The 22,901-nt window shown below is 43.6% G+C and overlaps 2 protein-coding genes across 6 annotated transcripts in view; both read left to right on the forward strand.

Moving 5' to 3' along the window:
• Nucleotides 1-22,901, forward strand: part of NCKAP5 (NCK associated protein 5) — a 1,059,956-nt gene that overhangs the window by 949,225 nt on the left and 87,830 nt on the right. For 3 of the 5 annotated variants that reach the window (XM_059927623.1, XM_059927624.1, XM_059927625.1), the window contains exons 12-15: nucleotides 1,910-2,098; nucleotides 7,161-10,924; nucleotides 11,668-11,845; nucleotides 21,649-21,727. In XM_059927623.1, the coding sequence (XP_059783606.1) occupies nucleotides 1,910-2,098; nucleotides 7,161-10,924; nucleotides 11,668-11,845; nucleotides 21,649-21,727 (4,210 nt within the window). The remainder of the gene's footprint in view (nucleotides 1-1,909; nucleotides 2,099-7,160; nucleotides 10,925-11,667; nucleotides 11,846-21,648; nucleotides 21,728-22,901) is intronic. The other 2 variants (XM_059927626.1, XM_059927627.1) reach the window with 2 other exon arrangements.
• XG (Xg glycoprotein (Xg blood group)) lies at nucleotides 12,112-12,803 on the forward strand. The gene is given in 3 exon segments (XM_059927074.1): nucleotides 12,112-12,116; nucleotides 12,487-12,724; nucleotides 12,726-12,803. Coding segments are annotated over 3 exon segments (321 nt in total).

Below are 22,901 nucleotides of genomic sequence, written 5' to 3' on the forward strand. Positions count from 1 at the left end.
AAGAGGTAGAATATAAACGGTGACTGACACCTGTGCAGGGTGCGAAAAAAGCCATGGGAGGAGTTTAGATTGGATGGCCTCAAAGGACGTGGATGCAATCTCTCTCTGGATAGTAGACACAAGTTCCAGAGCAGAGGTAGTCCTAAATAAAAACCACCACCCTGCTGAGCCAAACAGCAAAATATCAGAGCATGGGATGGAGAAAATAGAGGACACACAAGTAGAAGTGGCTCATGATGTGATATTTCTGAAAGTCTGTTCCGGGCATGTTGCAGATGTGTGTGCCGTGGCTGAGTCCTAACTGCCTTGTGCGCCTGTGCGCTGGGACCACTGGCAGAGGGTAGTTGCTGAGATACAAACGTGAACTCCCTTTAACTAAGTTACATCTGACAGTAAATAAGGTCATAAATCAATAAATATTGCTGAAAGCTGGATTTTAAGACAACTTTCTCCTTTCAGTGATATTTAGAGCCAAATTTCAGAGGGAAAAATAGAGTAGTAAAATTCCTTGGCATTTTCAGATCACTTAAAGAGATTATTGTGCAGCCAAAATGAAGTATTGATAGCAAGGCAGATGCCTGATATTGAAAATCTAACATTGTTAAGCATTATGGATGTTGATTAGACAACAGATTAAACATGCCCTCTGTACCGATGCAGGGGTTTCCTATTGACCACGAGTGCTCCCAGAACAGCATTACCTTCCTTCCCCAAGCTGGTGTTTAGTCATCGTCACTTGGAATTGCATTTGGAGGACAGTGATATGTTCTCAGGTACTAAAGGCACCCATAAAGTGTCAATAAATTGCACAAGTAAGAGACTTTGCCATTCTGCCAGTGACACAACGACAGATGGTTTCCCATCGATGAGTTTGTGAGACAAAGCTTTTCTAGATAGGGGACAGGAATGAGACTGTAATGGAGAGATTCCATTCTTGTGATCGGGATGCTGAATTAGTTTAGCCTGTCCAGTTAGTGGAGCTTCATCTGTTACATGAGGGGCCTCTAATGTGGCTGTCAAGATGTTCTGGGGTGTCTACAGCTTTGTCACCTGTGCCTTATGCAGACCCACTAGAATTCTAACTGCTTGGATCCTTCTGTGCGGGACCCAGATCTGTTTGATGTGAGAATCTTTACCATTTGGGTAGCCGACTGATATGAGAAGTCCTAGGATCTTTACAACAGAGCCTCATGATTCCCGGGTTTGGTGTTCCTTTACAGTACATGGCTTCCTGGGCATTTGATCCCGGACTTATAATGATGTTATCAGAGCCATAGGGATCATAGGAGTAATCTGGTAGAACTGCCCCACCCTACACCAGAAGACAATAAGATCCATGGAAGTTAAATGCTTTCTTTCTCAATATCTCATATCTGGTGGCACTTGTAGCCTGAGAGCCAGGTTGCTAGACTCCAGTCCGGGGCCCATGCTCTTGAACCCTTAAGCCAAAGATGCTGCTCTGTCTTCTTCCTTTTGTAGCGTTAAAGTCATGTCTTGATATTGATCTGATTCTTTAACCAGTATGACCGGATAAAATGGGAAACTACCAGTGTCATATTTCTGCCTAATGATGATGGCAGCTCATAATAATTGAGCACCTGCTTAGGCCAGATCCTATGCTGTATGCTTCTCATCTAGAAACTCACTTGGTCCTTGCAGTGACCCTAAACGGTACGCGGTATTATTATTATTCACTTTTTAAAAAGAAAATGTAGCTCTAAAAGATTAAATAATTTCCCAGGCATGTTAGTCAGAGTCATAGCCAAATTGGAACCCCTAGTCTGTCGACCCCAAAGTCTGTGTTTCTAACCACAGTGCTGTATTCGCTCCTACCTCATTATGATGTTGAGTTGGTATTTCCTCTCCCCCTAAGCGAAGTCCTAGGTCAGAGCTGTCCTGCTTTTTTTAGGAATGCCAGCTGAACACAAAATCAGGAGCCCCTGCTTTGAAACGCCCTGGCATGGGGGTTGCTATCCGTGGTCATCTCTGTCCTCGAAGCAGCTGTAGCAGCAGCGAGCTGTCTCTCTCGAGCACCTGCAGCGAATACTCCAGCGGCTCCTCCTACACGTGGCATGATGGGAAGAACCTCAGGAAAAGGGTAAGGCTCCTTTCAGGCCACTGCAGCATCAGAGAGAACCAGAAAAGAAGCCCCTTCCGGTAGGAAGGCGGAAGGTGGGAGGGAGGCGAAGAAGGAAATGACCATTTGCTGATTTCTTGTTCATTTACGCCTCACAAAACCAAAAGAGGGAAATATGATTCTCCCCATTACATAGAAGACGAAATTGGCTCCAGAAGGTTAAGTTCCTTGCTAGAAGTCACACAGCCAGTGAGAAGTGGAATGATGATTCAACCTCAGATGACGAGGCCATCATGGGAGGGAGTTTGGGAGAGAAAGACATTTCCCTTCTGTGCTTTGGTGGAGCCCACTGAGTTCCCAGATTTATATCGAGTTGGAACTGGAACCCTGGCCTAATGGAACTGACCATGCTTCAGACCGACTAAGACATTTTCAGTTAGTTTTATGGCCATCATGGCTGTGATGCTCAGAGAGACTTGTTAATGTCCTCCGCAAAGAGAGTGAACTTGGCCATGTGCCAGGTCATTCCAGACTGAGCATCCCTGAGAACTCGAAGAAGAGATTTTCTTCTAGAGAATAGGGAGAGCGGCGCATTCTCTCCGAATAAATGGCCGAAAGTTTTGGAAGTATCATTAGCTTTGTAGGCGTTTACTGCTCAAAAATAGCATGTATTATATTGACCTTTAATCAGTGCAATAGCCTCATAAAACACTAATATTATGGCTGTAAATTGGAGGGTGGCACAGTAGAGAGAGAGAATTCCATGGTAGATGACAAGCGCTATGGCTTCAGTGAAAGTCGAGCATGTCTCTACTTAGATGCCAGGAGTTCCTCTACCAGATTTTTAAATAACTCTTACGGCTGGAATGACTCCCATCTGCAAAGTGGGCTCGCACAGCTGAAGATTCCTTCATGATTTGAATAAACATCTTTGCACACTGGTATAAGCCAAGAATCTGGAATAGCTGTTTCTGCAGTTTCCTAACGTTAAAGAAAAACAAAGAGTACAGGAGAATGGAAACCCTGAAACCGAATATTTAGAGATCAGTTTTCTGTCATCTGTATAAATTTAGTTTATGACTTCAGAAGCATAAGAAACCAGGGAAATTCCATAACTGCCAGAAAATTTGGGTGAGGGAGGAGGTTTTTCATACTCTGAACAAGAACTCAGAAAAAGATTTCAAGCTTGAATTTAGAGCTTATTCCCTTGGACTCAGACTTACAATGCAAAGTGCAGAGCCTGGGGTGTTATCAAAATTGCTCCTTCTAAGGAGCTGTTCGGAGTTCTGAATAATGACTGCTAGGGACCTGGCCCTTAGCAGACTGGGGAGATGGTGGGGGGGGATGTTCCCTCTCTTTGTCTCTGAATATTGCTGGCTCCCAGAGCCCCCTGCTCAGCTCTTTTCATTCACACCTCTTTCTCTCTCTCTCTCTGAGCCTTTTTTCTTTTCTTTTCTTTTCTTTCTTCCTTGAAATTTTTCCAGTTAGAACAACCCTCGATATTCTAGGGACATCTCTTCCCTGAAAGAGGAGAAATAAGGTTCTCAAGACACTTCACACACACTCTGTTAGCCATCACCTGGAGATTTAACAGTGTCCCATCTCAAAATGGCTGTGGAGTACCTGCGTGCCTGTCACATCTCCCAGAGAGAAGTCCTAATTCTCAGGGATCCAGCAGACTAGACCCAGTCCTATGAAGACATTTTATTTTATTTTTATTTGTTTGTTTATTTATTTATTTTTGGCTGCATTGGGTCTTCATTGCTGCTCACGGGTTTTCTCAAGTTGCGGCGAGCGGGGGCTACATCTTCGTTGCGGTGCGCGGGCTTCTCATTGCGGTGGCTTCTCTTGTTGCGGAGCACAGGCTCTAGGCACATGGGCTTAAGTAGTTGTGGCTCGTGGGCTCTAGGTGCACGGGCTTCAGTAGTTGTGGCGCACAGGCTTAGTTGCTCCGCGGCATGTGGGATCTTCCCAGACCAGGGCTCGAACCCGTGTCCCCTGCATTGGCAGGCGATTCTTAACCACTGCCCCACCAGGGAAGAAGTCCTGAAGACATTTTAAGTTGATATTATTTAAGGAACTTCTTAAGTTCTTACCATGTACCAGGTGCTCATTTAGTATTAACTTACATAATAAACTCATACAATATGAATTTGAATGTGAATATAATATTAACCTATGTAATAACAAATATATGACCAATGGTTCTTTAGTAGTTCATAAGTATTTTTTTAAAATATTGTTTTGTGTAGAAACAGAAGGGAAGCCTGCATGAAATGCACTGGCCACCCTCCATGGAGGAAACTGGCTCCTATTATTGAGTACTTACCACATGTCAGCTTTGTCAGCTCTTCATAAGTACTAGCTCATTTAATGCTCGTGATAGCTTATTAAGTAGGTTCTCCTATTTCCTCCATTTCACAGAGAAGTAAACTGAGGTGCTGAGAAATTAAATATCCATCCCAAGGTCTCCTAGCCAGTAAGCGGAGCTGGGCAGTTGGTTCCAGAACCTTAACCATTCTGCTAGACTGACCTTCTTCAATCAGCCTAAAACTTGGAGGAGTCCCAGTTGTTGGGACGGGTTTGTTTCCATTAAGACCAAGAATGTCCTTTTTAAAAAAAAAATGTGTAAAACTGTAGCCTAGTCAAGAAATAGGAAAGAACTGTGGACATTAAACCCAGGCTCCTACCTTATCAGCGGCATCTTTCAGCCAGCTGCACTGCTCCCAAGAGCAACTCTCTTCTGACTTTTCCCTGCAAAGAACGAAGCTGCCAATATGAAATGCCAGCTTCGTCCCACCATCTCCCCGATAGGAGATTCATGCTTTTTTTCAAGTTTCAAGATTATCCTCAACCTTTCTCAGGCTATTAAATACGATGACCTCCTGTGGAAAACTGTTGGAGGAATGTGGCTAATCTCACAGGGTGGGGAGCCAGGGCCCTGGGAGGTTTGCAGCCTTGGGCCCTGGGATGACTCAGACCACAACATGGGCAGGCTCCGCTCCGGGGAGGCAGAAGGGAAGTGGGTAGGCAGACACAGAGCACATCTTCTATGGCGTGAACAAATCTGCCCTTTTCAAGCTCTAAGAGGGTACTTTTGCCTAGCTTCTCTTCTTTTTTGGGAACGTGACATCAGGATCGTGGAAATTCTTAGAAACCCAAGCTGTGGCAGTCTGCTCACTGGTCAGTGTATAATACCCAGACTTACTGAAGGGATTTCTTCTGATTTCCGAAGGAGTTTTTAATGGCACAGCAGAAGAGGAGGGGGAAGGGGAAGCATCACCAAAATAGAATCTATCCACAGCAACTTCTGACCCTGGAGAATTTTCCAAAGAGAATATATAATTTGACTTAAAACCAAATATACATATAACAAATAAAGAAAAAATAAACAAGACATATTGTTGAAAACAAGATTTTTATGATTTTTATGAGAAAGTTTTAGATGTAAGCAGATGCTCACAGCTTACTAAAAAGCTGAGATTCCAGGGTAAGTTTCTGACATGGACTTGACCTCTGCTTATGGGCGCTCGGGTGTTCAGAGTCCTGGAGCAGCAGGGCAGCTAGTGTGGAGGTGCCAACAGGAGCTGTACTCTTAGCCAAGACTGGTGCAGCGTGCACGTCTGAAACCACCAGATCCATTCATAGACATTCTTCATCGTTAATTATATAGCCTTTTAAAAAAAAAAAAAAGTCATTAGGTCAGAGCCTCCCAGTTTCCCCGAGTGCCAGTTTGTGATTAAACTCTGCAAGTTCCATTCAAAAGAGGGGTGTTGGAATAACCTATGGTCTCTATTATGACTTTGACTAATATAGAGGGTAGAACAGAGGCTAAGCTTGGTTCCAGCAGTATCACATCCAGGTTGATGGTGCAGTCTCTAGAGCCAGATTGCCTGGGTTCAGATCTCCACACAGCCACTTCAGAAATGAGTCATAGGAAGGACCCAGGAGACCAGAGTTCCAACCTTTGCTCCAGCTCTTCCTTAACTATGTGATCTCCAAAGGACAGATCTTGCTGAATCTCAGTTTCCTGCCTAGTAAAATAGAACTGATAATGTCTCCCTCATGGTATTGTTCTGAAAATTAAATCAAAGCACTGGGTCAGGGGCTGGTACACAGCAAATGCTTGGTCAGTGTAAGTTTCCTCCTCTGCCATTCTGTTTCTGGCCAGCAGTAATTTGATAAATATGAATGTCTGAGTAAAATGCCATGTTTTTTCCTATGTCATTTCTTGGTCACTTCTCCAGAACTAACACTGGTATTTGGAGAAATATGAAGAACAGGAAATTGACCTTCTGAAGTTAGTAGGTGAATCATTGCTGTGAGTTCTAACAGCAAATGCCCAGCTGCTCTATCTGTGTAAACATTTCACAGATGTTCACTGCCTATCAAGTAAAGTCATGAAGCCACATGACATTCTAACTTTCAGTCATTAGAATGGAAGGGACCGTAAAGGCAGGGACCAACTCACTTTTCCATTTACCCTCTTTACCTGCCATATACACTGCGCAGTGAGCCATATTGTCTTCTGGGTATTCCCTAAGTGTTCCTTAAGCATACTTTTCCAGTTTAGGTCTTTGCCATCCCATTTCTTCTCCCTGGAAATCATTTCCTCTACTTTTAAACTAAGGCAAACCTATCTATCTTTCTAGGGCTAGGTTTATTTTTAAAAAAAGAAAAGAAAAGAAAAGGAAACTTATATGTTTTTTGTGTTTATTTCCAAACAGACATGTGGTCTCCCTCCTCTGAAATTCTGGAGTACCTACTACCCCTGTATGTCTCATACGATCCCTTGACTTATGGTTACTTGAGCTCAACTCCTCCTGGGAGTTGCATGCTCCTTGAAGGCAGGGTCCTTATCTTCTACTTATCTAGATCATATGCTACTTAGCTCAGGACCTGGCAAAGTAGAGATTCGCTGCATAGTTAATGAATTAGTTTGAATTAATTAATGAATAACTGCATTTATATATGAATATTTATCAACCACTAGAACGAATTCCGTTTAATGATGGCCTTTTCCTTTTATAAACTGGTGATCCACAGAGCTCAATCATTTCTCATATCTCCTTTTCTTTCCTAGCAGTCATCACAAAACTGGGACAAAAGGTTAAGTATTGACTCTTCACTCCCGAGTGGCTTTGCTAGTCCCACAGATGAACTACCTCCGACTCGCATCAAGGAAAGCCACATCTTGGAAGGACTCAGAAAGCTCCAGAAGCGAAAAGTGTTACTTGAACCCCCATCAGTGATAACCAAATGGGGTTATAAAGATTGCATGAACTCCAATGAAGGAATCTATTCTCCAGGCATTAAAAGTAGCAGCCTCAAGGAATATGCCCCCTGCAAACCCACGGGCACGGGGAGCCCCTGCAAGGAGCCCCACAAGGCATTTGTTTATGACACAGATTCTCACGACGATGCCGAAGAGGACCCTTCCTCCTTAGCCTCGCTCCAGGCAGTTCCGCATCAGGGCTGCAGGCTGCACGGTTGTAAATTAACCCACAGTGTTTCCGACAGTCTCTTTGGCTGGGAGCTGAACGGCAAACACCGTTCAGAAATCACTTCCTCGGTCTCCCCCTGGGAAAGGCCTGAGAAGCTGACCAGCTGTGCTAGCGACTGTCCCTTGGAGCGGAAGCTGTACCCGAGTGCGCGGGGACCTCAGGTGCAGAGAGAGAGGGACCCACACAGCCAGGGCTGCCTGCCTCTCAGTCTTCAGCTCTCAGACACCGACGACACCGAAACGCTGGATGAGCTGCACATAGAGAGCAGTGACGAGAAGAGCCCGTCAGACGTGTCTTTGACTGTGGACGCCGACGAGTCCATGGAGAACCTGGACGTCCGCGTGGGGTTTGGAAGATCTCAGCGTGGGTCTCCTGAGGAGGAAGAAGAACAAGCGCCCGTCCACTTCGAGAGCAGGCCAAAGACGTTTAGTTTCATTAAGCAGCAGAGGGTTGTAAAACGGACTTCCTCAGAAGAATGTATTACTGTCATATTTGACGCAGAAGATGGCGAGCCCATTGAGTTCAGCTCTCACCAGACTGGCCTTGTCACTGTCACCAGGAAGGAGATTTCCATCCATCAGGCCCCTGCTGGGTCCCAGACAGAGCACACTGAACTCTTACCTCAGGGAATTGCTCATTTACAGCCAGGGGCTGCTGCTAGAGACTATCCTTTCTTAAAGAGATCTGAAGAGGAAACTGAGAGAAACATTCCAAGAGGAGAAGCAGATGACGTTGCCGTGACACCCACTGAGTCCTTCCACCCCAGGACAGTGACGCAAAACCCTCAGCGACAAAGACTGACCAAGCCAACACGCGCTACGTCATGCCAGAGTCATTCGAGGTCCTCTGTGGCCACGGGCATCTATCAGAAGAAAAGTCTGACAAAAATACCTACCAGGGGCAAGTCTTCACCTCAGAAATCAAGGATAATGGAGCCTGAAGCCTCCCTCACGGTCCCCTCAACTGGCCCAGTGACTCCTGAGAGATCACCAGCTCCAGGGAAACTCTCACGGTTCAAAAAGCCTGAAGGCCCAGAGCCCCTCTTTGCTTTACCGCCAGATTCACACATTCCAAAACCCTCCACCCAGCTCCCTCACGGCTCCAAAATGTTCAGCAGAAGGGATTGGGTCCAGTACTCCAGGAGTCAGATGCCAGCGTCACAGCTGCTGCCAAGGCCCCCCGCCGAGCCGAGTGACGATGGGGAGCCCCCCACGAGGGATAAACACTGTGACCCGGGGCCAGAGGCCGGGCTGAGGTCGCCCTCCCTGCCGTCCCCTCCAGGCAGGTCGGTCTCCCTACTCGCCAGGCCCGGTTACGACTATCTGTCGCCACCTTCATGGGCCAAGCCAGAAAGCGGGGTCCCCAGTGAGGCAGCAAGGACAGTATTGAAATCCCCCCCTCTGAAAGGATCCTCTGCTCCTATTATTTATTTTAATCAGACCGTGACAGAAGTGCAGGGGAAGAAACCTTCTGTGACCTTCAAAAAGCCAGTCTTCACTCCCCCTCCGCCCTCCGCAGAAGCAGCAATCCAAACCAGATGCCCTGCTCACAGCCCCTCCAGCTCGTTTGCTGGGATGGCCCCAGGGCCCCCAAAGGTCTCTCCAAAGAGAAGTGTCCCCAAAACCCCACCTCACCAAACACTTGGGACCACACAAACGGACATAGGGTTACGGACTCCCAAGAATTGTCCTTCTACCCATGAGCCACTGGAAATACCGTCTTCCAAGGGTGTGTCTCCAGCAAGAAAAGGGCAGTTGAATGACAGTGTCCCCACATCCCCCAAGCCTTCCTTCTTAGGGGTAAATGAGTCACCATCATCTCAGGTTAACAGCCCCTCATCATCAGCACCCTCCAAAAGCCATAACACCCCGCATGGTTGTCAAAACCCTCATGAGAGAGGACTGAAAACTCGCCTCCCCGTTGGGCTCAAAGTCTTCATGAAGTCTCCCCAGTTGCTCAGGAAAAGTTCTACAGTGCCAGGGAAACATGAAAAAGACAGCCTAAACGAAGCCTCGAAAAGTTCCACGGCTGTGAGCAAGGATAAGCCAGGGACCTCCAGGAACGCAAGCAGCCTTGAGGCCACAGGAGGTGAAAGAAATGTGTCTCCACTGGGTTTACGAGCACAAGAGAGTTTGGCCGAAGGGCTTCCCCTGGAAACAGCAACGCCAGAGTCATTGGAAAATAGCACGCCTGGGGCTGATGGAAAAGATGCGGTAGAAAACAAGTCTGTGAAGAGATCCCTCTCCTCCAACAAACCACTCCTAAAACCAGCTCTAGGCATGAACGGAGCCAAAGCCCGCAGCCAGAGTTTCAGCGCTCAGTCAGGGGACAAGCCCCCCACGGCCTCCATGGAAGGGCCAGGCAAAGTCCGGACTCAGATTATTACCAACACTGCTGAGAGGGGCAACTCCCTCACCCGGCAGAGTTCCTCCACGGAAGGCTCTCCCAGCAAGACCGCGTCTGCCCCCGTGTCTGACGGTCTCCCCGGTGCTGGGAGGCCCCTGGGGCATCCTTCCTCCAGGCAGGGCTCCCTGGGGAGTACAGGCAGCTCCGGCAGCCAGCACGGGAGTCCAAGCAAGTTGCCTTTGAGGATCCTTCCAAAATCCGAAGGGCCCCTCGCCCCACCTGGAACAGAAGAGCAGCAGGCCTATGCCCAGGGAGAAGGCGCCAGGGTGACTGCACCAGAGGAAGCAGGCAGCGACCACGGCAGGTGCCCATCCACCCCAAAAGACGGCCCAGGAGCCCCGCAGAGTCCGGGGAGGACACGGCATCCCAGCAATTTTGAAACCAGCAGGACCTCCAAGCTAGAAACTTCTGGAAGGTATCCAGACACGTCTACAACCAGGACCGGTGTTGTGAGCCCAGAAGCCCCCCTCTCACCCACAATCGAAGAAAAGGTCATGTTGTGCATTCAGGAAAATGTGGAAAAGGGCCAAGTGCAAACAAAGTCCACCTCTGTGGACGCGAAGCCGAGGCCCGGGCCTTCTTTTGCCAGCTGGTTCGGTTTTCGGAGGAGCAGACTGCCAGCTCTCAGTAGCAGGAAGATGGATGTCTCCAAAACCAAAGCAGAAAAGAAAGATGCAAAAGGTTTGGGGTTCGGAAACAAACAGCTAAAATCAGAGAGAAAAAAAGAGAAAAAGAAGCCTGAGCTACAATGCGAGATGGAAAATGAACTTAACAGGGACATCGAGCTGGCAGATGGTCCGGACAGTGGTTTACAAAACAGAAATAACCTGAAAACACCGCCAGACATTTATGACCAAGTGAAGTTTGAATCGAGAAATAGACCCAGCCCTGTTCCATGTTCAACGAAAGATACGTTTATGACGGAACTTCTGAACAGGTAGCGTGTTGGCAGAGGGGGTGGCAGTATAGAGGGCAGTGCAGAACCCCACCCACCCCTCACCCCCCAACACGGAGAGTTGTTTGTTTCCTGCACACTGAACACCAGTCAAGCATGTTTCTCATACAAGCAGAAATTCATCGTAGCAATCTTTTATACATTAGCCAGAACTTAAACAATGAAATAAAAGTTAGCGATAAAATGGTGATTTAGTCCACGTTACTTTGGTAACCAAACCAATGGTCTTTGAAATTAAAGAATGGTAAGTTTCATCAAGGTTGGTGGAAATTCAGCCTACGGTAGAAATCATGAACGTACCCACATGGCATGAAATGGAAGAAAACTACACATATGTTTTTAAAGGATGCTGATCCCACTGACTGTACCGAGCAAACTTAGAAACTTTCCAGAGGTAGTTACAGATCCTGCTGATCTTAAGCCAGAAGTATATTTAGCAATCATTCCCCAGTGGTTTTTACTTTATTCCCTCACCAACCCCCCCCCCCACCGCCATCTCACAAGCAGTCATAAAAATAAAAATAAATTATTATCAAATCTAAATTGACACACTACTGGAATAGCAGATGAAGATTTGACCAAGGCCAGTGAGACACACTTATCACTCAAGGGTTTAAAGACAAAGAGACACATGGAGGTTACTTTAAACATTAAAGGATTGGGAAAAGTAGAGTGATTGAAGAAGAGCAATGTAATTGATCAGAGGAATCACTTTCTACCTGCAGAGTTGATAAGAAAGCAGCTCAACAGACTGAAAGTGGATCAAATAATGTTTCCTGCAGGAGTGTGTTAAAGGGCAGCTCCCAGGGCTCTTGTGTCACCGGCAGCTCTCTCGGCACTCAAGGAACCCACAAGAAGAACATCAAAACCAAAGCAGATATGGAAATACCGAAAGGCTCCCTGGTAAGTCTTTTACCATCCTGGTTATGAAGTGTCAGGTTCTGAGATGGGGTAGTTGGGTTCTGTCTGCCCTTTGCTGATGAAAATATATAGGCAAGAGATGACGGGGGAAAGGGAAAGTTAAAGCCAAAGAGAAAAAAGAGGGAAATCTTGGTGGCACGGTAGCGGAGTGACGGCAGTCAGACTGGAATGGGCCTGGCTCCCTCCACCCACGCCGCTTTTGTAGTTCTATTCTCAGAAGGGTGGTATAATCACAGTGCAGGCAAATGATGCCGTGCGTGTCATCTTCAAATTATACCCTTGTGCTGGGAATTTGTCCTGATGGTGCTTTCCATCATTTCCAGCAACGCAAAAAGGAACGAAAACGATTATAAAAAAATAAAAGTGCAGAGCAATTTAGGAGAACATTGGCTATTTTGATGATTTGATTTAAGCATTTTTCCTAAAGTTGTAAATACCGACTTACCCTACCTAAGACAGAAGGTGTTAAGACTTAAGAAACTTATCCCTGGAACCAGGCCTGGATGCTGCAGGGCAGGGAGAGGGGACAGAGCCTGGAGCTGTGCCCCATGCTCCCAGCAGGGACATCAAGGCTGTCCTGGGCCTGGGCGCTAGCCCCGGAGCTAGCATGGTCCGCCACACAGGCTGCACATCAGGGCTGCTGTAGGCTGCCCAGGTTTCCTGAGCGACAGGGACCTCGAGGACGGCTGCTACCCGCCCGGACCCAGGCCGCCCGCAGGAGGCGGCGGCAGCTACCACCCCCATCATGACGGCCACGGAAACATGCTGGGCGGAGACAGCTATCCCTCGTTCGGCAACCCACAAGGCAACGTGATAGCAAAACTCGTGTCTCCTATCGTGTCCGTGGTGGTGGTGACCCTGGACCCTGGGAGCGGCCAGCTATTTCCAGTACAACAGGAGGAGGAATTGCTTCAGGACAAACGAACCAGAAAACATCTGAGGCCTTCAAAATCCACCCATCGCTTTGAGAAAAGCTCCATCCAGTCAAGAACCGCCTTCATCACTCCCGTGAAGTTCCTTTCCTTCTTGGCTTGACCAGCTGCCCTGAAGGGTTTTCTCCTCTGTTTGCAATAGACGTGCTGCCTAACAAAGAATTCCTAATTCCTCAGACACCTCGATCGTGATAAGGTAGACAGCTGGACCTTGGGTTGTACAAAAGATTGCTTGATCTGTTGGTTCCATTGTGAATCTGGACAGAGAGATTCCAGCTCTGGAATGAGCTCCGAAACTACCTCCTGGTGTGACTCCAGGCCATCGACATGGTCACAAAGCACAGGGGCAGCAGAATGGCACGGGGGTCTTGGGCGGGAATGCCATCGGCTTCTAAAAGATGGAGACAGTCTGCTGTTTGGGTTTCCAGCAAGCTGGGGTGAGAAGCTTGGCTGATGCTGCAAGTTCCTTAGTTATGTCAGGAATCCAGACCCGTTCATCACCGCCCCCGTGAATCGGGAATGAGTGATTTCCAACACTAACGGCAGAATTTGCACATTATTTCAGCTCATAAAAGTATTGTTATCTGCAGAGGATCAGGCTGGATTTTGGAAATTTAAGTGCAAAATCGCTGATGTGGAAACCGTCTCGGGGAAGTGATCAAGGGGTGCTTTTTCCTGTGAAATAGTACAGTTTCTACATTGTTTTGGAGAATGCGGGGTAGAAATAGAGATTTGCAGATATTGAGGCTTTTGGTATTATTTTTGATCTTTGATCCTCTTTGGGTACCAGTTTTTAAGGCGACGGCAGTACTTTCCTTGGTTTATACTTTTCTTTTTACTGGACTAGATGATCTTCTATCCTCAAACATCTAAAAAGTATACTAGCTGTTTGCTTGTATTTTAGTAATACTTTAGAGGAGAGGAAAAAGGATGGTTTGGGCAGATTAGTATAGTTTGATTCAACTGAGATTAATGCTGATAGAATTTTAGAGTTTAAATATTAGAACCAAAGAGGAAGCCAGTCACTAGAATCTGGATCTCATAAAGAGGACACGTTAAAATTCCAAATATGCATGCTTTGTGCTCACCCTTAAGGATTGAGAGCTAGGTCTCCCAAGAGAAGTTGAGAGCAGAAAGCATTTGAAAGAGCTTCCCAGAATGGAAAAGAACTTAAAACTAACGCTCCTGATTAGATGTCTCAGAATTGCATGACTTCCATCCTGGATTTACATAGATTTGAGCCATTTGAAGACAGCCTATACTTCCTATTTTAATATGAATGTCCTATGACTCTTCCCAAATCTTGTTGAGCTTTCCCATAAGTGAGGACGCCCACTAAACATTTCCCATATATGAGTTTTTGTGGGGAGTTTAATTTAACTCTTGTTAAAAAGTGTGTGTGTGTACACACACAGATTTACACACAGATATACATAAATAGAACTTAAAAAAAAGGTAACTCCATCCATTTTCTGTAACTGTCATGGACAACTTTTCATCATTTAAAATACATGTAAGATGGAAGCAACCTAAGTGTCCATCGACGGATAAATGGATAAAGAAGATGTGGCATATATGTACAATGGAATATTACTCGGCCATAAAAAGAAACGAAATTGAGTTATTTGTAGTGAGGTGGATGGACCTAGAGTCTGTCATACAGAGTAAAGGAAGTCAGAAAGAGAAAAACAAATACCATATGCTAACACATATATATGGAATCTTAAAAAAAAAAAAAAAAAAAAAGGTTCTGAAGAACCTAGGGGCAGGACAGGAATAAAGACGCAGACGTAGAGAATGGACTTGAGGATACGGGGACGGGGAAGGGTAAGCTGGGACGAAGTGAGAGAGTGGCATGGACATATATACACTACCAAATGTGAAATAGATAGTTAGTGGGAAGCAGCCACATAGCACAGGGAGATCAGCTCGGTGCTTTGTGACAGCCTAGAGGGGTGGGATAGGGAGGGTGGGAGGGAGACGCAAGAGGGAGGAGACATGGGGATATATGTATATGTATATGTATAGCTGATTCACTTTGTTATAAAGCAGAAACTAACACACCATTGTAAAGCAATTATACACCAATAAAGATGTTAAAAATTAAATAAATAAAAATAAAAAATAAAATACATGTAAGAGAAAAAAAAAAAGAAAGTTATCCTTTTTGGAACTTGACTCCCTATCATTTAGTGTTTTAATTATGAGGTCCAGAACTCAGGGGGTAATTTCCTTTAAAAAAATGAATAAAAGGCATTTTTATATTTCCCCAGGATATGCCAGTTTCAAATAATATTTTTGCTTTAAAATTACCTTAAATTGAACTTCCTTTCCTTATATTCTTTCTGTTCTTGCATCACTGGTCTGGTGATATTCATTGTTCCTTTATGTAAATTTTAAAGCACTCGAGCAAAAAACAATATCTTTTCAGAATTCCTGTATCCATATATTTTTGTGCTCTAATAAAAGAGATTATAAAATATACTATGTGCTACCATTTTCCTAGGGAAAACCTGAAACATGAAGCAATTACTCATTTTTTTCTGGGGTGGTTCAAGAGTAGGGGAGATTTTAGAAGTAATCGTGATTGGCATTATTAGTTTTTAATTATTATTGATGTTTAGGGTTCCTTAGAGTTTCACTTTAATTTGAGACAGATGTACACTTAAATGCTTTTTTTTTTTCCAAACAGCTCTTGACTCTAAAGCGCTATAAGGTCTTTTTTTTTTCTTTTCCAAACCCTCTGAAATCATATGCAAACTATGTTCTTTGCAAAAGCTTTTTTTTTTCTTTTCCCCTTCTTGCTCTTGGCTTCCATGGTATCATGCCTTCCTGAAAACATAGATGTCCCTTGCATTATAAAATCACAAATTATAAGTGTGTCTAAGGCTGCCTTTGTAGTGTCACTGAAAGGAAAGAGAGAGAATAAACGTGTGGAAATGTGCAGTATGCCAGAAATTCAATCCAACTGATCTAAAACTTTGATAGCCTGGCAGAGCCCCTTATCAGAGGCACTCAATTTAACTATGCCCCATTTAATATGGTGCTGACAGCTTGGGGTATATCTTCACTGTACAGAAATACCAAAAAGAAAAAAAAACTGTTTAGCTTTTACAATTTCATTTTTACTTTCTTAGTACTTCCTAATGCTAAAGTAATTTGCCTTGCTTTTCTTCTCTCATTTGCAGTCTTTTACAGTGTAATAATGTTTCCTTTGGTCCTTCCAGAATATCTGCAAGAAACACTCTTATTGTTCTCTGTGAAGTACAAGGATTCCCTAACCACCAGATATACATAATCCATAGGGATAAGCTAATTTTCTAGTTAGCTGCAAGAGGAAATTAGTCAGGCTGGGAAGCTTTCCATATAGAGGAGTATTATTAACCTAGATAGTTGAACAGCTAGTCATTCTTTCAAAGGTAAAATGCAATTTTTTTTCACCTCTATAATCGTCAATGGGGATTGGACTAAAATTACTAATTTCAGAAGAAAGGACATTAGCCATAGTCCCCTTGGGGACTAGTAAAAGAATAGCAGTGAAAACCTATTCATTATATGTTATCAGCCTATATAGAAAGGAAATTAGATGCAAAATGAGATACATTCTTATACCATAGCACATTGATGTGACTACCCATGAACCTTTTAAAATCAAGAGTTTAAGGGAATTTTCCCCTACTGGAGCTCAAGGTAAATTTGCTATCTGCTTCTTTTAAAGCGTGTTGCAGAGAATTCTTCCCACAGTAGTTATTTTGGGTGAAAACAATAGCTGCACATAATGCATTACATATCACACTTTTTTCCTGAATAAAATCACTCTTCAAAAATCTTATACCAGGGACTTCCCTGGCGGTCCAGTGGTTAAGACTCTGCGCTTCCACTGCAGGGGGCGCGGGTTCGATCCCCCGTGAGGGAACTAAGATCCCGCGTGCCGCAAGGTGCAGCCAAAAAAAACCAAAAAATCTTATACCATAATATACCAGCATCCTTTGCCCTTAACAAACTAAGACTATATGTAGTTATGAGGGTCCTAAGGCATTTTAATTATTTTTATCTGTGGTAATATAATAGAAAAATTATTTCCATACATATATCAAGTCCATGTATGTAGCACACCTCGACTTAGTTCACTGGTGACTGCATATCCATTTTCAAGACTGCTAGATGCATTCTACCATATGTATAAAAGTCTCGTTAATGCTTTACTGAATTAAATATTTTTCTCTTTTCAGAGCCTTAATTAGAGGCTTATGTCCCCATTTATGCTGTCATTTACAGACCACTTAGCTCTAACTTTTGCGTAATTTAGACAAGGGCCATGTTAACTTTGCACTTTTACTTAAATTATACAAAATCATTATAAGAGGGGAAAAAGGCATCCCCAGAAAAGATTGCATCAGTATTAAGTAAATAAGTCAGAAAGAAATGCACACTCCTTCCTACATGTTGTAAGTCCTTCCTTCCTGTGGATTTAGATAATTTTCTGAAATGAGAAGTCTCAAAGGAACAGCTCCCAGCTCCTATTGAACTGTCACTGGACAAAATAAAAATCATTAATGAAATTAATGAGATCATATAACTGGAAAGAGATGGCCATTTTAATATGGGTATTTTAATTTAAATTATGAGTATCCTCTTCACCCAGTGTCACATAGTCTGAAAAAATCACATATGCTAATAAAAAAGTATCAAATACAATCCCATTAAAATTGTGCTGTGGTGATGAAGTAGCATAAAATAGTACAATAATTATACAAATTGTTATCATCTTATTAAGTTCTGCAAAATTTTGTAATTTCAACATCTTTAATTGAACAATTCTGTTCTAAATGCTATTTGGATGCTAATAAGAAGCATGCCTATCTTGCCCTCCTCCTGCAGAGTTTTCTAAATGACTGTCTTTTCTAAAGGTAATGCCTTCCAGGAGTTTTCCCTCCAAAGATCACTTCTCTCCTCTCACAGAGATTCATTAAGTTCTTTTCCCTTTCAATGAGCTTTAACATCAAAATGTTCTTTTCTTGGGATGCAGTTCTTGTTAGGATGATTCAGAGAAGAAATATACACAGAATTCCAAATGAAGGGTGCCCCCAAATATGGGGTTTTATTCTGCAGTTATGTATATATATTTGTCAGCAATGAATTATTTTCTCCCTTTTTCCTCCTGTGTCCTTTGTAAGCACGTTCCTCCCAGCCTTTTCTAATGGGAGAGGTTAATAGAATATAATGGGTACAGTGGCATTTAATGGTTACCTGTTAGAGACTGGTATTTAGTACAGCTCTTGACTACAACTGCAGAGCTCAAAAGATGGGCAAGAGTTGGAGGTGCACCATTAGAAGGTGCCCAAAGTACTGGCAGCAAACTGAAACCAAAAATAACCCACATCATTGCGCACGAGAGTCACCTGCTACTTCTTACCAAATGGGACATTACTGACATTGATTTGTATCTGTTCCTGGTAGAGCAATGGCTGAAGAAATTCTGAATCTCTAACCACCATTGTTTGCTGAGCCAAACTTCTCGGTTTTGTGACCATTCCCATCTGTGAAGTGCTTTGCCACGTGAAGAATTCGCTTTGGCAAATTCTTCATCTGGAGCTGGCAGACCCTTGCCCCCAGGAAAGTTCCACAACCTTTCGCCAACACACAGCCACTGTGTGATCAAGACTGAAAATTAATTTTAATTTCAGCCTATGAGAAATATAATTAGCAAGGGGAATCTGCTGCCAAAATAAATTATGCCCCTCATTTCCATATGGAAATGGATTTTTTTAATTACTCACCACTTTGCGTTGAAATCTATTTGTATGGATAATTAGAGCTGACAAGTATGCCATTCTAAGGCACTCCCGCATTTTCCATTCCTTTGTTGATTCTTCATCCATCCCTTTCCAATTCAAAATTTCCCCTTATGTGTCATTCGCTCCTCAGGGGTCATTAGCCCAGGGGAGCTGAAAGAACTCCTGTCTACAAGCCCAGTTCCTCTGATAAATACCCAAGAGGCCACGTTTAGCATTTGCTGTTAAGCACTTAAAGCCCTAGAAAAGTTCTGACAAGGAGCTGACAGGTAGGGCCTCAAGATGGTTTTCATTTTCCTTCTTAAATATGATACTTGGACAGAGGTGGTGATTAAGTTCCACCGAAGGCGTAGGAACAAGTAGGAAAGAGAAGCAGGGCACTAACACACACAAACAGAAAACTTCTTTGCTACTCTTAAATAAAAATATAGTTTATGTATATTTGGAATACTGCCTACCTATCTAATTGCTAGACACTAAGAGAGATACAGTAGTTCTTGGGAAGGTCTGGAAAGGATGACGGTGGCAATATGGCACACTGAAAAATTAAATTACAGCAATGAATAGGGGTCAGGAGTGCCCACTCTAAAACTGAAATCCTTTTATAACCTTGAACAGATCACTAACCCTCTCTAAGCCTCTTCTCCTTTATCTCCAAGATGAGAACCTTATTGTAATCATTGGATTCTTTTGTTCAGAATTTCATAGGCTGATGGAGATGATGATTCACCCACTTTCCAGCAGGTTAGCATGGCACCCCTTCAAGTTTAAAATTGGTTGATTTAGAAAAACCCAAAGGAAATACTATTTTACCTAACAGGTGTGGGAAAATATGGAGCACCCTGTCTTAGGTGTTGGAACGGGCTGAAAATACAGATTTTCTTGATGTTTCTGTAAATGAGGATAGAAAGTTCCGTTGGATCCTTAGTGGAAATTAAGGTGTTTGGGTCTCCTTCCTTTTGGGTTTCTCGGTAGCTTTGTCACAAAGAGGTCACTGAGCTAGGTGAACTTTGGAAGGCAAATAAGTAACTCGTTAGTCTTGATGATGCGCACAGAGATTCTCCTCTCTGCCATCCATAAATACTAGAAATAGAGCTGGTTGATGTTGCCCTTCTTCCCCCATTCCCTAACTTACTTCCTCTGGAGGTACTAACAAACAAGGCAGTGCTGACAGCAGACAGCTGATGGGGAAAGAGGGTGATGAAGCATGGCCTCTGGGTATTCAGCCCTTAACACCCTCTCCTTTTAGGGTTCAGACAGTCGTTGCCATACTCCTGAGTGTTCCATCTCCTGGCTATCAGTGTGTACGGATTAGGCACCAATTACATTCTGATATTGGAACCATGGTCATGAAATGTAAATAATTGGTCTGATTCCATTAGTTATGAAAAATAAGAGGTTAAAAAGTAGAAAGCTAAGTCTAGCTCAAGGTCAGTTTACAAGCATGTGACTTTCTATATTGTAAGTATAAAATAATGGTTTCTTGGCATTCAACTTGAGCCCCCGAGCAAATCCACTGACAACCTCTAATGTCCCCCCACTGCGTTCATCGCACAGTTCATTATTATCGTTGGCCGCCCAGGTGACTGGCTGGGATGTATTTTCAAAGAGCTATTTAGGGTCATTCTGCCAAGGACCATAAGCTGTCTTGACCTTGTGGCCAAGTCTACACTGGCATAGTCCCATGGAAATTTGAGAATAACAAAGTTCCACCAAATGAACACAACTCTGAAACCAGATTTGCTGTGTTTGAATCCTGGTTCCACCACTTGGACAATTGCTTATCTTGTCTGTTTCTTCAAGGCCCCTTATGTCCAAAATGGAGCTAACAATAGCACTTACCTCCCAGCATTGCAAGGTTATGAGAGCATAGGTGTGAGGAGCTTAAATAGCTCCTGCTGCATAGTAGTTAAGTGTTGGCTGTTTTTATTATTATTGATATTATTCATGATATTGTTATTACTACTGCTACTCGATTGGGAAGTAGGGGGCCTGGGTTTAGTGTTGGCATTTACATCTGTTTAAGGAAACTTGCTGGATCTCAGAATTCTCATTTGTAAAATGCTGTGACTTTATTAGGTTCTTGCTCGAGTTCCATTTGGTACTCCAGCATTCAGCCTCTGGATATCCCAGCTGAAATGTAAGGGGGATGTTTTTATAGCTACTTTTATTTTTTATTTATTTATTTATTTATTTTTGGCTGTGCTGGGTCTTCGGTTCGTGCGAGGGCTTTCTCTAGTTGCGGCAAGTGGGGGCCACTCTTCATCGCGGTGTGGGGACCGCTCTTCATCGCGGTGTGCGGGCCTTTCACTATCGCGGCCCCTCCCGTTGCGGGGCACAGGCTCCAGACGCGCAGGCTCAGTAGTTGTGGCTCACGGGCCCAGCTGCTCCGTGGCATGTGGGATCTTCCCAGACCAGGGCTCGAACCCGTGTCCCCTGCATTAGCAGGCAGATTCTCAACCACTGCGCCACCAGGGAAGCCCCAGGGGGATGTTTTTGACCTGAAACAAATCTAGGTAAATGTATCACCCTTCTAGTTCACTGAGCACACATCAAAGTCACCTCACATTTCATTCTGGAAAGAACAACAGCAAAATAACATTTTCTTAGAGAGTTATACTCTAGGAAAAGGTCAACAGATCTAAGTGTATTTCTTTATTCTCATTAAAATAATGTGGTGGAGTCATTGTCGCTGGAAGAATTATGTTTCCTTAGACTTTAATTTTTCCCAGCAGCTCTGTGTTACTGACTTTATTAAGTATTAAAAAGAACTATAGCTGTTATCTCAAAAATCTTATGTAGAATCAGGTACCCTGTAACTTGCTTTCAGAGCTGGGGTTATATTTCTGAAAATATGCTCTTATAATTAAAACTTGTAATAAAGCCAAGTGATAGAGTAGGGGAAAATGGAGTGAAGAAAATATATGTGTATATATATACACACACACTCACACATACACACCCACATGTTTGTTATAGAATGTACCAATAGTCTAAGGATTACAAAATCGATTTAATATAACACATAGGAACTCACAGTGTTTCCTTGTTACTGCAGATAAAAGAGGCAAATGAACACTTGCAAGAGGATGAAGAAGATACAGTTGCAGATTCTGCATTTCAGAGCCATACCATAGGTAAAAATTCATGTCTCAATATGCCTTTAACTGAGATGTTTTCTACATGCGACCTTATTTCAGACACGGTGTGTTCCTAAAGGTCATGTCTTATGCCCACCTCTACAAGGACTGGGTCTTAACTTCTCATGCATGATTACCTTTATCTTCTTAGGCATTGGAAGCTACATAAAATAAGTGGGTCAAAGCAGAACCTATGAAGAAAACATAGGTATTTGCAAAGGAACGCAATGCCAACTGATAAGTGAGTCCTTGTCAATATGAAATGAAAATGATACTGAGTGTAAATAATTTCTCTCTGCGGAAAAAATCAACATTGAATTGATCCAATTTCTGTAATTGTCTCAGGAAGCACTATTATTGGTTAGAAGTGTGGAGTGGTAGCTTTCTTATATTGAATATTTTTTAAATTGGATATGTTTTACACATAGAACTAAATAGATTAAGTATATACGGCTTGCCAAAATCGCCTCCTCATTTTCTTCATCATTTCTGTTAGAACCCTGATTATAGGTAGTCCTTTCTCAGAGATACCTTTGGTTTGTCATCTCTGTCCTAAAATTTTACATGAGCCCATGTTGAAGGAACTCAGGTTTCTAACACAAAGGGATTTTGCTAACCTGTTTCCAGCAGCCAGGAGGTAACTGGTAATAGCGTAGCTGTCTGCGTCGGTGATCCTTGTCAGGAGATAGAAGACGTGATAACTTTAACAGCTCTGGGCCACCGTAGACACTTGCAAAATTAGTTGTTCTTTGGGCTCTAAAAAATAGCTGTGAAATGTAAGCATGCTGATTATTTAGTTTTACACAAAACATCAAGGCATGAGAGAATCATTTTTTCAAATCACATTTGGGTGTAGTAGACAGTACTGAATACCATCCTCTAGGGCACGACAGCGCTACAACTTTCTGGTTGCTGGTATAATCAGTATGCACGGCTCCTGCCCTTTCCCTGGAGTACCTTTAGCTGCCAACTCTCAGTATCTCACCACTCCTAGAGCCATGTTGGTATGTTCTGCGGCTGGTTTTCTAGCTTACTCAGCTGCCTTCTCCCAACTATAATTTACAGTTTATCTCAGAGAGTTATCACACCCTCACAGCTTAATGAGACTGGCACACCATTATTATTCTTTTCTGTTGTAATTGGGAATAGAAAAGTCTTAACAAACAGCTGG

This window comes from Balaenoptera ricei, chromosome 7 (assembly GCF_028023285.1).
Source record: "Balaenoptera ricei isolate mBalRic1 chromosome 7, mBalRic1.hap2, whole genome shotgun sequence".
In the NCBI taxonomy this organism is placed as follows: domain Eukaryota; kingdom Metazoa; phylum Chordata; class Mammalia; order Artiodactyla; family Balaenopteridae; genus Balaenoptera; species Balaenoptera ricei.